The 14,482-nt window shown below is 45.3% G+C and overlaps 1 protein-coding gene across 2 annotated transcripts in view; it reads right to left on the reverse strand.

Annotated features, from left to right (window-relative positions):
- LOC110512778 (thyrotropin-releasing hormone-degrading ectoenzyme) overlaps positions 1–14,482 on the reverse strand; it is a 406,337-nt gene that overhangs the window by 209,841 nt on the left and 182,014 nt on the right. For both annotated transcript variants that reach the window (XR_005036243.1, XM_036945426.1), the window contains exon 4: positions 5,338–5,492. Coding sequence is in view for 1 of the 2 variants with exons in the window: in XM_036945426.1 (XP_036801321.1) it covers positions 5,338–5,492 (155 nt within the window). In the remaining variant the exon portion in view is untranslated. The remainder of the gene's footprint in view (positions 1–5,337; positions 5,493–14,482) is intronic.

Genomic DNA, 14,482 nt, shown 5'->3' on the forward strand with positions numbered 1-14,482 from the left:
AGTACTGTAACAGACATGCTGGAGAGAGGAGCAGCTTTGATATTCAGTACTGTAACAGACATGCTGGAGAGAGGAGCAGCTTTGATATTCAGTACTGTAACAGACATGCTGGAGAGAGGAGCAGCTTTGATATTCAGTACTGTAACAGACAGCTGGAGAGAGGAGCAGCTTTGATATTCAGTACTGTAACAGACAGCTGGAGAGAGGAGCAGCTTTGATACTCAGTACTGTAACAGACAGCTGGGAAGAGGAGCAGCTTTGATATTCAGTACTGGAGAGAGGAGCAGCTTTGATACTCAGTACTGTAACAGACAGCTGGAGACAAGAGCAGCTTTGAAACTCAGTACTGTAACAGACAGCTGGAGAGAGGAGCAGCTTTGATACTCAGTACTGTAACAGACAGCTGGGGAGAGGAGCAGCTTTGATATTCAGTACTGTAACAGACAGCTGGAGAGAGGAGCAGCTTTGATACTCAGTACTGTAACAGACAGCTGGAGAGAGGAGCAGCTTTGATATTCAGTACTGGAGAGAAGAACAGCTTTGATATTCAGTACTGTAACAGACAGCTGGAGAGAGGAGCAGCTTTGATATTCAGTACTGTAACAGACAGCTGGAGAGAGGAGCAGCTTTGATACTCAGTACTGTAACAGACAGCTGGGGAGAAGAGCAGCTTTGATACTCAGTACTGTAACAGACAGCTGGAGAGAGGAGCAGCTTTGATACTCAGTACTGTAACAGACAGCTGGGGAGAAGAGCAGCTTTGAAACTCAGTACTGTAACAGACAGCTGGAGAGAGGAGCAGCTTTGATACTCAGTACTGTAACAGACAGCTGGGGAGAGGAGCAGCTTTGATATTCAGTACTGGAGAGAGGAGCAGCTTTGATACTCAGTACTGTAACAGACAGCTGGAGACAAGAGCAGCTTTGAAACTCAGTACTGTAACAGACAGCTGGAGAGAGGAGCAGCTTTGATACTCAGTACTGTAACAGACAGCTGGGGAGAAGAGCAGCTTTGATACTCAGTACTGTAACAGACAGCTGGAGAGAAGAGCAGCTTTGATACTCAGTACTGTAACAGACATGCTGGAGAGAGGAGCAGCTTTGATACTCAGTACTGTAACAGACAGCTGGAGAGAGGAGCAGCTTTGAAACTCAGTACTGTAACAGACAGCTGGGGAGAAGAGCAGCTTTGATACTCAGTACTGTAACAGACAGCTGGAGAGAGGAGCAGCTTTGATACTCAGTACTGTAACAGACATGCTGGAGAGAGGAGCAGCTTTGATATTCAGTACTGTAACAGACAGCTGGAGAGAGGAGCAGCTTTGATACTCAGTACTGTAACAGACAGCTGGGGAGAAGAGCAGCTTTGATACTCAGTACTGTAACAGACAGCTGGAGAGAGGAGCAGCTTTGATATTCAGTACTGTAACAGACAGCTGGAGAGAGGAGCAGCTTTGATACTCAGTACTGTAACAGACAGCTGGAGAGAGGAGCAGCTTTGATATTCAGTACTGGGGAGAAGAGCAGCTTTGATACTCAGTACTGTAACAGACAGCTGGGGAGAAGAGCAGCTTTGATACTCAGTACTGGAGAGAAGAGCAGCTTTTGATACCAACAGTACTGGGGAGAAGAGCAGCTTTTGATACCAACAGTACTGGGGAGAAGAGCAGCTTTTGATACCAACAGTACTGGGGAGAAGAGCAGCTTTTGATACCAACAGTACTGGGGATTTGATACCAACAGTACTGGGGAGAAGAACAGCTTTGATACTCAGTACTGGGGAGAAGAGCAGCTTTGAGCTGTAGAGATGGGAGAGGGAGATTCTCGGTCAAAACAGAGTGTGGTCCAGCAATGGATGGTCCATTGAGGAGCCAGACACAGCAGAGAGAAAACCTGTTTTGCCGGATGAGGCTGTGTGTGTGTGTGTGTGTGTGTGTGTGTGTGTGTGTGTGTGTGTGTGTGTGTGTGTGTGTGTGTGTGTATGTGTGTGTGTTTGTGTGTGTGTGTATGTGTGTGTGTGTATGTGTGTGTGTGTGTGTGTATGTGTGTGTGTGTATGTGTGTGTGTGTGTGTTCAGGCTTTGTCCAGATGTCTAATTACAGTGTGAGCGCAGCAGGAGGATGTGTTAAACGGTATTTCCTCTCCAACTATCTGTTCTCTCTATAATGAGGAGATAAATAGACCAATCAGCTGAAGCCAGGAAATATACAGTACACTGTGTCCTAAATGTCACCCTACTGTAATTCCCTACGCACTACCCTATGGTCCGTGTTCTAAAGAAGTGCACTACAAAAGGGGAAAGGGTGCCATTTTGGGACACGGTCAGGATATATAGGACCCCAGGGTGTTAATCTGCCAGTGTAGATGCCGGTTGGTGCTTGTGTGTGTATCCTATCCTGTCAGACTGTGTAACCCTGGCCCTATAAAACCCTCTAAGGACAATGAGTCTGAACAGAACAGAAGAGAGCAGAACAGTGCAGGAGTGTTTCAGTGTCCTAGACAGAGGAAGAAACATGGGGGAAATGGCTCAAATTCAAGTTGAATGGAAAGAGCTGAGTTTTAAAGGGGACATAATGTGATCCTGTACCCCAACACACATCAATCAGATGGACGATTAAGCAACAGGACTAACAGTACCCAATAAGGTGTTCACCTGTACCCCAACACACATCAATCAGATGGACGGTTTAAGCAACAGGGCTAACAGTACCCAATGCAGTGTTCACCTGTACCCCAACACACATCAATCAGATGGACGGTTTAAGCAACAGAGCTAACAGTACCCAATAAGGTGTTCACCTGTACCCCAACACACATCAATCAGATGGACGGTTTAAGCAACAGGGCTAACAGTACCCAATGCAGTGTTCACCTGTACCCCAACACACATCAATCAGATGGACGGTTTAAGCAACAGGGCTAACAGTACCCAATAAGGTGTTCACCTGTACCCCAACACACATCAATCAGATGGACGGTTTAAGCAACAGGGCTAACAGTACCCAATGCAGTGTTCACCTGTACCCCAACACACATCAATCAGATGGACGGTTAAGCAACAGGGCTAACAGTACCCAATGCAGTGTTCACCTGTACCCCAACACACATCAATCAGGTGGACGGTTTAAGCAACAGGACTAACAGTACCCAATGCAGTGTTCACCTGTACCCCAACACACATCAATCAGATGGACGGTTTAAGCAACAGGACTAACAGTACCCAATGCAGTGTTCACCTGTACCCCAACACACATCAATCAGATGGACGGTTAAGCAACAGGGCTAACAGTACCCAATACAGTGTTCACCTGTACCCCAACACATATCAATCAGATGGACGGTTAAGCAACAGGGCTAACAGTACCCAATGCAGTGTTCACCTGTACCCCAACACACATCAATCAGGTGGACGGTTTAAGCAACAGGACTAACAGTACCCAATGCAGTGTTCACCTGTACCCCAACACACATCAATCAGATGGACGATTAAGCAACAGGGCTAACAGTACCCAATACAGTGTTCACCTGTACCCCAACACATATCAATCAGATGGACGGTTAAGCAACAGGGCTAACAGTACCCAATGCAGTGTTCACCTGTACCTCAACAGGGCTAACAGTACCCAATACAGTGTTCACCTGTACCCCAACACATATCAATCAGATGGACGGTTAAGCAACAGGGCTAACAGTACCCAATACAGTGTTCACCTGTACCCTTTAGATACAATTACATTTAATTAATTTATCAAAAGTTCCAGCACAGCCGTTTTTATCTCAATATCAAATAATTTATGGGTAACAATTAATTACCTTACTGTGATTGTTTTCAATAAAAATAGCTTTTTAGCAAAGAGCAATTTCTCAAGCAAGAAATGAGCTAATACTGTCTGGGAGTGGTCTGAGTTGGGGAGGGGAAAACTGAAAACGAGCTGTTATTGGCGGAGAGGTTTGGAACACTCTTTCTCATTGGTCTAAATAGGGTGGCGATCTTAGTGAGTGGACTATTGTGATTCAAATAAGTCTAATTGAAAATGAATGAATGGGTGTATTTGGAAAAAAAACATCACCTGTCTGAACTACAGGGGTCGTGCTTTTAATTTATCATCACAACAACTACTGACTGTTAGAACGCACACAGAGGGTTTAATGTGTTACGGTCTGCATCTCACTAATGGTATATTTATGCAGAAACATGGAGCTGGGTTTTTTTCATTACCTATAATGACTGTGCCAGATGTGAGTCTCTGATCTCTGTCAAGCCTTCATTAACCTGTGGATACGGCAGCAGTCCTCTTTGTTACTGATATACATAGAAACCCTTCTGATCTCTATCAGCCTTTCTCCTCTGCTAGACAAACTAATGGACTGTGTGGGTGTGTATTTGTGTGTTTATATATATGTGTGTGTGTGTGTGTGTGTGTGTGTGTGTGTGTGTGTGTGAGTGCGTGTGTGAGTGCGTGTGTGTGTGTGTGTGTGTGTTTGCATGTGTGTGTGTGTGTTTGTATGTGTGTGTGTGTGTGTGTGTGTGTGTGTGTGTGTGTGAGAGAGAGAGAGAGAGAGAGAGAGAGAGAGAGAGAGAGAGAGAGAGAGAGAGAGAGAGAGAGAGAGAGAGAGAGAGAGAGAGAGAGAGAAAGAGTCTTTGATGTAAACCCAGAGAATCATTCAGGCACCTGTCTGAGAGGACCCAGGGACAACAGAGTAGAACACAAACACTCAGCCCTCATCCTATTGTCATCAAGTAGCCTGGTATAACTGAAGCCCTACTCTGCTGTGGTGACGAAGAGCCAGGAGTGTTTTACCACGTGACCTGATCAGAAAAACATCCCCTCAGTTACAGGGTATAATTAAGAACCCATGGTTTCAAGTAAGGAACAACTCAGAGCCCTAAAGATGGCATGAGTTTAGTCAGTAGTGTTTTGTACCTGATGGTACGAAAAGTGTAGTGTATTGAATTACCTAGCGTAGCATAGCATTACATAGCCTAGTGTATTGTATAGTAATGTAGCCTAGTGTAGCATAGCATAGCCTAGCCTAGCATAGTATCTTATACCTGATCGCTGATCTCATGCACCACCACCATAATGAGCTCCATCTGGTAAGAGAAATGTAGCATAGCCTAGCATATCATAGCATAGTGTATTATACCTGATGGCAGATCTCATGAACCACCACCATGGTTAGCTCCATCTGGTAGGAGAAGTGTAGCATAGCATAGGCTAGCCTAGCATAGTGTATTATACCTGATGGCAGATCTCATGAACCACCACCATGGTTAGCTCCATCTGGTAGGAGAAGTGTAGCATAGCCTAGCATAGCATAGCATAGTGTATTATACCTGATGGCAGATCTCATGAACCACCACCATGGTTAGCTCCATCTGGTAGGAGAAGGATGAGACCTCTGGGTCCAGTAGGATCTTCTGCTCTACAAACACACTCAGACCCCAGTTCTCCATGGCAGCGTAGGGGTGCTTGGGCACGGCCAGCAGGTCTGGTGAAAACACAGAGAGGTTAAAGGTTAGAGATTAAAGGTTAGAGAGACGGAAAAGACAAAACAAAACAACCTTGAATTCACGTCCACCTGTTGACACCATAGAAGTCAAAACAACTAAAAAAGGACCAAGGCACTCGTCATGTAATTAGTTTCAAATGCCTTTATGTAAGTTATGTAAGATCGGCTCCCCGAGTGGCGCAGCGGTCTAAGGCACCGCATCTCCAGTGCTAGAGGCGTCACTACAGACCCTGGTTCAATTCCAGGCTGAATCACATCCGGCCGTGTTTGGGAGTCCCACAGGGCGGCTCACAATTGGCCCAGCGTCGTCTGGGTTTGGCCGGTGGTAGGGCCGTCATTGTAAATAAGAATTGGTTCTTAACCTAATCAATAGAACACCAAGTTTGAAACTCGTGAGGTGTTTTAGTCAGCATGTCCTTCGTCAAGGGAGAAACCAAGATACAACGACCCAACGCTGTCTTCTACTAAAACAGGCCACGCTCCACTCAACCCTGGTTGAAGAGGGCGTGGGTTACAACATAGTTAGTCGTCATTGGACAACAGCTAGTAAACAATAATATACATTCAACACTGGAATAGATATGCTTATGCATATTCATAACGGAATTAGAGCAACCGGAATAGATATGCTTATGCATATTCATAACGGAATTAGAACAACCGGAATAGATATGCTTATGCATATTCATAAATGGATTAGAACAACCGGAATAGATATGTTTATGCATATTCATAACGGAATTAGAACAACCGGAATAGATATGCTTATGCATATTCATAACGGAATTAGAACAACCGGAATAGATATGTTTATGCATATTCATAACGGAATTAGAACAACCGGAATAGATATGTTTATGCATATTCATAACGGAATTAGAACAACCGGAATAGATATGTTTATGCATATTCATAACGGAATTAGAACAACCGGAATAGATATGTTTATGCATATTCATAACGGAATTAGAACAACCGGAATAGATATGTTTATGCATATTCATAACGGAATTAGAACAACCGGAATAGATATGTTTATGCATATTCATAACGGAATTAGAACAACCGGAATAGATATGTTTATGCATATTCATAACGGAATTAGAACAACCGGAATAGATATGTTTATGCATATTCATAACGGAATTAGAACAACCGGAATAGATATGTTTATGCATATTCATAACGGAATTAGAACAACTGGAATATATATGTTTATGCATATTCATAACGGAATTAGAACAACCGGAATAGATATGTTTATGCATATTCATAACGGAATTAGAACAACTGGAATAGATATGTTTATGCATATTCATAACGGAATTAGAACAACTGGAATATATATGTTTATGCATATTCATAACGGAATTAGAACAACTGGAATAGATATGCTTATGCATATTCATAACGGAATTAGAACAACTGGAATATATATGTTTATGCATATTCATAACGGAATTAGAACAGCTGGAATAGATAAAGTAGTACCAGCCTTGAATAGTTTGTCTTTTTGGTTTGGCAGACAGGTTGTGAAGAATTTGAATCACAAACTTACACGCACACGCAACCACACACACACACACACACACACACACACACACACACACACACACACACACACACACACACACACACACACACACACACACACACACACACACACACACACACACACACACAGGTCAAAGGTGAGAGAGGAAGAGGACACAGCCGAAACAAGAGAGATTTACAGACACCAGGTTAAAGGACATTTCAAGGCAACCATTTTTTACGTGTTTTACATGGACCACATAGGCTTTTCTTTATAGGAGATGAGGAGAGTAAGAAACTTCTCTTTATATATATATATATATATATATATATATGTGCCTTGTCACTGGGAAAACACATATATTTCTCCCTCCCCGGGTTCTCTTGACTAAGAGTTCTCTGTGACAGACGCTGAGTGATGGAACACATTTCCACAGTCAGATAAAGAGAGTTCTCTGTGACTGCCGCTGAGTGATGGAACACATTTCCACAGTCAGATAAAGAGAGTTCTCTGTGACAGACGTTGAGTGATGGAACACATTTCCACAGTCAGATAGAGAGAGTTCTCTGTGACAGCCGCTGAGTGATGGAACACATTTCCACAGTCAGATAAAGAGAGTGGTTGAGTTCTCTGTGACAGCCGCTGAGTGATGGAACACATTTCCACAGTCAGATAAAGAGAGTGGTTGAGTCCTCTGTGACAGCCGCTGAGTGATGGAACACATTTCCACAGTCAGATGAAGAGAGTTCTCTGTGACAGCCGCTGAGTGATGGAACACATTTCCACAGTCAGATAAAGAGAGTGGTTGAGTTCTCTGTGACAGCTGCTGAGTGATGGAACACATTTCCACAGTCAGATAAAGAGAGTGGTTGAGTTCTCTGTGACAGCTGCTGAGTGATGGAACACATTTCCACAGTCAGATAAAGAGAGTTCTCTGTGACAGCCGCTGAGTGATGGAACACATTTCCACAGTCAGATAAAGAGAGTTCTCTGTGACAGCAGTTGAGTGATGGAACACATTTCCACAGTCAGATAAAGAGAGTTCTCTGTGACAGCCGCTGAGTGATGGAACACATTTCCACAGTCAGATAAAGAGAGTGGTGGAGTTCTCTGTGACAGCTGCTGAGTGATGGAACACATTTCCACAGTCAGATAAAGAGAGTGGTTGAGTTCTCTGTGACAGCTGCTGAGTGATGGAACACATTTCCACAGTCAGATGAAGAGAGTTCTCTGTGACAGCTGCTGAGTGATGGAACACATTTCCACAGTCAGATGAAGAGAGTTCTCTGTGACAGCTGCTGAGTGATGGAACACATTTCCACAGTCAGATAAAGAGAGTGGTGGAGTTCTCTGTGACAGCCGCTGAGTGATGGAACACATTTCCACAGTCAGATAGAGAGAGTGGTGGAGTTCTCTGTGACAGCCGCTGAGTGATGGAACACATTTCCACAGTCAGATAAAGAAAAGGGGGATTTTTAAAACTCTGCTTTATTTATTACAAGGAATGGAAGAACCACTTTTATTTCTCAGGAGTCAACAAGGCAGTAAAAAAGCAATGTGTTTCCCTTTTAAAAACAACAGCCCTGGTTTAGACAGAGAGAGACAGAGACGTTCCCAACCCGGGACAGATGTCATTGTGTTTCCCTTTTAAAAACAACAGCCCTGGTTTACACAGAGAGAGACAGAGACGTTCCCAACCCGGGACAGATGTCATTGTGTTTCCCTTTTAAAAACAACAGCCCTGGTTTACACAGAGAGAGACAGAGACGTTCCCAACCCGGGACAGATGTCATTGTGTTTCCCTTTTAAAAACAACAGCCCTGGTTTACACAGAGAGAGACAGAGACGTTCCCAACCCGGGACAGGTGTCATTGTGTTTCCCTTTTAAAAACAACAGCCCTGGTTTACACAGAGAGAGACAGAGACGTTCCCAACCCGGGACAGATGTCATTGTGTTTCCCTTTTAAAAACAACAGCCCTGGTTTACACAGAGAGAGACAGAGACGTTCCCAACCCGGGACAGATGTCATTGTGTTTCCCTTTTAAAAACAACAGCCCTGGTTTACACAGAGAGAGACAGAGACGTTCCCAACCCGGGACAGGTGTCATTGTGTTTCCCTTTTAAAAACAACAGCCCTGGTTTACACAGAGAGAGACAGAGACGTTCCCAACCCGGGACAGATGTCATTCTGTTTCACTGAATCCATGCCGAATTCCCGGCTCTCTACTGTCAACACTGTTACTGTGCTTTCTATTGTGTTTTCAATAAACATCACCTGCAGAAGTAAGACATAATCTGCTCCTTTAAGACTAGCTTCCTTAATCTGGGAGACTGGCAGTATCATGACGTGTGATTGGCGCATTGACAATTTGGCCCAATGGCAGTGCCCGCAGGGGTCAGGTGTAGAAGAAACTAAATCTCTTATTTATAAAAACCAGGAAGCGGGAAGATTAGACACGTGTTTTTGTGGGCATAGTAGGAGGCCTGTAAATTCAGGCGCCTGTAAATTCTACACGCCTTATCACAGCCTTGGCAAAATCAAGTGTTTTTGATCCACTCCTTATCTTAGTCAAAGACAACATGCGGTGCGGGTTTTAAAAAAAACAAGTTAGAGTAAGTACTGTGGCTGTCGCAGCCGCCTTAATACGATTACTGGGGTGTTTGGGGAAGGAACTAGATACACGCTATGTACATCCATTTGCATATTCCTTTGAGGTAAATGACTGATCATTTCTGGATGTGAGGGGTTATCTATCGCTTGGCGTGTGCCAGAGAAATGTGACATGGGATACATGTGCCCCTGTGCCTCACGCCTGTAGAGTATCGGGAGGCTGTGACAGGGGAGGGAAAGCATCCCAGTGTTGGTTAGACATAGGTTAGGAAGCAGCAGGAAGGAGCTAGAGGATATCGTGAATAGACTTGATGAGAGAGAGAGAGAGAGAGAGAGAGAGAGAGAGAGGTATGAGGGAGAGAGAGAGAGAGAGAGAGAGAAGTATGAGGGAGAGAGGGAGGGAGAGAAGAAGAACAAGAGAAGGGGAGAAAGAGAGACGTTCTCATACCGATGGCGCTCATAACGACGGCTCTCATAACAACGGCTCTCATAACGTCTCTCATAACAACGGCTCTCATAACAACGTCTCTCACAACGACGATTCTCATAACGACGATTCTCATAACGACGATTCTCATAACGACGGTTCTCATAACAACGTCTCTTACAACGACGGTTCTCATAACAACGGTTCTCATAACGACGATTCTCATAACAACGTCTCTCACAACGACGATTCTCATAACAACGGTTCTCATAACGACGATTCTCATAACAACGTCTCTCACAACGACGGTTCTCATAACAACGGCTCTCACAACGACGGTTCTCACAACGACGGTTCTCATAACGACGGCTCTCACAACGACGGTTCTCATAACAACGTCTCTCACAACGACGGTTCTCATAACAACGTCTCTCACAACGACGGTTCTCATAACAACGTCTCTCACAACGACGGTTCTCATAACAACGTCTCTCACAACGACGGTTCTCACAACGATGGTTCTCACAACGACGGTTCTCCTAATGACGATTCTCACAATGATGGATCTCACAACGATGGATCTCACAACGACGGTTCTCACAACGACGGCTCTCATAACAACGGTTCTCATAACAACGGTTCTCATAACAACGGCTCTCATAACAACGGTTCTCATAACAACGTCTCTCATAACAACGGTTCCATTAACAACGGTTCTCATAACAACGGCTCTCATAACAACGTCTCTCATAACAACGGTTCTCATAACAACGGTTCTCATAACAACGGTTCTCATAACAACGGCTCTCATAACAACGGCTCTCATAACAACGGCTCTCAGAACGACGATTCTCACAACGACGGTTCTCACAACAACGGTTCTCACAACAACGGTTCTCACAACGACGGTTCTCATGGCTCCAGGACAACAAAAAACAAGATGAAGGTGGAAAAACAACAACAACCGCGTCGTTATAAAACAGGCATGACGATGACAAGCTAACCAGACGTTTCTATTGAATCAGCATCCTAGAATTAGACGTGAAGAGGAAACGATAATGGAACAGGCAGGCTCTAATTGGCCATTGTAATTGTGATTTATGACTGAAAGACTTGACGGCTACGGGGTAATTCCAGTTTTATGTTGGCTCTGCATGGGCTGCATGTGCTTCCAATGAGGCGGCTGATGTCAATGAACAGGGGCACACGCAGGTCGACACGCTGGATCCACACAGGTCGACACGCTGGATCCACACAGCTCGACACGCTGGATCCACACAGTTCGACACGCTGGATCCACACAGGGCGACACGCTGGATCCACACAGGGCGACACGCTGGGTCCACACAGGGAGACACGCTGGATCCACACAGGGCGACACGCTGGGTCCACACAGGGCGTCATGCTGGGTCCACGCAGGGCGACACGCTGGGTCCACACAGGGCGACACGCTGGATCCACACAGGGCGACACGCTGGGTCCACACAGGGCGTAATGCTGGGTCCACACAGGGCGACATGCTGGGTCCACACAGGGCGACACGCTGGATCCACACAGGTCGACACGCTGGGTCCACACAGGTCGACACGCTGGATCCACACAGGTCGACACGCTGGATCCAAGCAGGGCGACACGCTGGGTCCACGCAGGGCGACACGCTGGGTCCACGCAGGTCGACACACTGGATCCACACAGGGCGACATGCTGGGTCCACGCAGGGCGACACGCTGGATCCACAAAGGGCGACACGCTGGATCCACACAGGGCGACACGCTGGATCCACACAGGGCGACACGCTGGATCCACACAGGTCGACACGCTGGATCCAAGCAGGGCGACACGCTGGGTCCACGCAGGTCGACACACTGGATCCACACAGGGCGACATGCTGGGTCCACGCAGGGCGACACGCTGGATCCACAAAGGGCGACACGCTGGATCCACACAGGGCGACACGCTGGATCCACACAGGGCGACACGCTCTTACCATTTTCACGAGAGGAAACGTTCATTAGCTGACTAAATAGAGGCATCCACTTTCTGACACGTAAAAAGTGTGTGGTAATATGCTTTCAAGGAAGGAAACGTTCATTAGCTGATTACATGACGGTATGCATCTATCTGTCCAGACACCACAGCCCTTCTAACAGGATGCAGTAGGAACACTTCTAACAGGATGCTGTAGGAACACTTCTAACAGGATGCTGTAGGAACACTTCTAACAGGATACAGTAGGAACACTTCTAACAGGATGCTGTAGGAACACTTCTAACAGGGTACAGTAGGAACACTTCTAACAGGATGCTGTAGGAACACTTCTAACAGGATGCTGTAGGAACACTTCTAACAGGATACAGTAGGAACACTTCTTACAGGATACAGTAGGAACACTTCTAACAGGATACAGTAGGAACACTTCTAACAGGATACAGTAGGAACAGTTCTTACATGATACTGTAGGAACACTTCTAACAGGATGCTGTAGGAACACTTCTAACAGGATGCTGTAGGAACACTTCTAACAGGATACAGTAGGAACACTTCTAACAGGATGCTGTAGGAACACTTCTAACAGGGTACAGTAGGAACACTTCTAACAGGATGCTGTAGGAACACTTCTAACAGGATGCTGTAGGAACACTTCTAACAGGATACAGTAGGAACACTTCTTACAGAATACAGTAGGAACACTTCTAACAGGATACAGTAGGAACACTTCTAACAGGATACAGTAGGAACAGTTCTTACATGATACTGTAGGAACACTTCTAACAGGATACTGTAGGAACACTTCTAACAGGATACAGTAGGAACACTTCTTACATGATACAGTAGGAACACTTCTAACAGCATACAGTAGGAATTTGTTACACTTCTAACAGGATACAGTAGGAACACTTCTTACATGATACTGTAGGAACACTTCTAACAGGATACAGTAGGAACACTTCTAACAGGATACAGTAGGAACACTTCTTACATGATATTGTAGGAACACTTCTAACAGGATACAGTAGGAATTTGTTACACTTCTAACAGGATACAGTAGGAACACTTCTTACATGATACTGTAGGAACACTTCTAACATGATACAGTAGGAACACTTCTAACAGGATACAGTAGGAAGAGTTCTTACATGATATTGTAGGAACACTTCTAACAGGATACAGTAGGAACACTTCTAACAGGATACAGTAGGAACACTTCTTACATGATACAGTAGGAACACTTCTAACAGGATACAGTAGGAATTTGTTACACTTCTAACAGGATACAGTAGGAACACTTCTTACATGATACTGTAGGAACACTTCTAACAGGATACAGTAGGAACACTTCTAACAGGATACAGTAGGAAGAGTTCTTACATGATATTGTAGGAACACTTCTAACAGGATACAGTAGGAACACTTCTAACATGATACAGTAGGAACACTTCTTACATGATACTGTAGGAACACTTCTAACAGTATACAGTAGGAACACTTCTAACAGGATACAGTAGGAACACTTCTAACAGGATACAGTAGGAACACTTCTTACAGGATACAGTAGGAACACTTCTAACGGGATACAGTAGGAACACTTCTAACAGGATACAGTAGGAACACTTCTAACAGGATACAGTAGGAACACTTCTAATAGGATACAGTAGGAATATGCTACAGGCACTGAGATGTGGACATCCCTGTTTGTCTATTATATCAGACTCCTTCTCACTCCTACACACAGTCACACAAATGATTCACTGTCTATTATATCAAACTCCGTCTCACTCCTACACACAGTCACACAAATGATTCACTTAGTCTTCATCAAGATGGCCTCTGAGAAGTCTTCGGAGGGAACAGAGTGGTGAAGGGGGAATGTGGTGGCTGGAGGCAGAGGAAAGGAGGAAGCAAAGGAGGAATGGGAGAGGAGAGGAGGTATGGGTTAGGAGAGAGGAGACGAGGGATGGGAGAAGAGGGATTTGAGAGGTGAGGAGGAATGGATGGGAGAGAAGAGATGGGATAGGAGGGATGAGAGAGGAGAGGAGGGATGAGAGAGGAGAGGAGGAATCAATGGGAGAGAAGGGATGAGACAGGAGAGGAGGAGTTTGGAGAGGAGGGATGAGAGAGGAGAGGAGGAGTTTGGAGAGGAGGGATGAGACAGGAGAGGAGGGATGAGAGAGGAGGGATGAGAGAGGAGAGGAGGAGTTTGGAGAGGAGGGATGAGAGAGGAGGGATGAGAGTGGAGAGGAGGGATGAGAGAGGAGAGGAGGGATGACAGAGGAGAGGAGGGATGAGAGAGGAGGGATGAGAGAGGAGAGGAGGAGTTTGGAGAGGAGGGATGAGACAGGAGAGGAGGGATGAGACAGGAGGGATGAGAGAGGAGAGGAGGGATGACAGAGGAGAG

The sequence above is a fragment of the Oncorhynchus mykiss genome, chromosome 15 (assembly GCF_013265735.2).
Source record: "Oncorhynchus mykiss isolate Arlee chromosome 15, USDA_OmykA_1.1, whole genome shotgun sequence".
NCBI classification, from domain to species: Eukaryota; Metazoa; Chordata; class Actinopteri; order Salmoniformes; family Salmonidae; genus Oncorhynchus; species Oncorhynchus mykiss.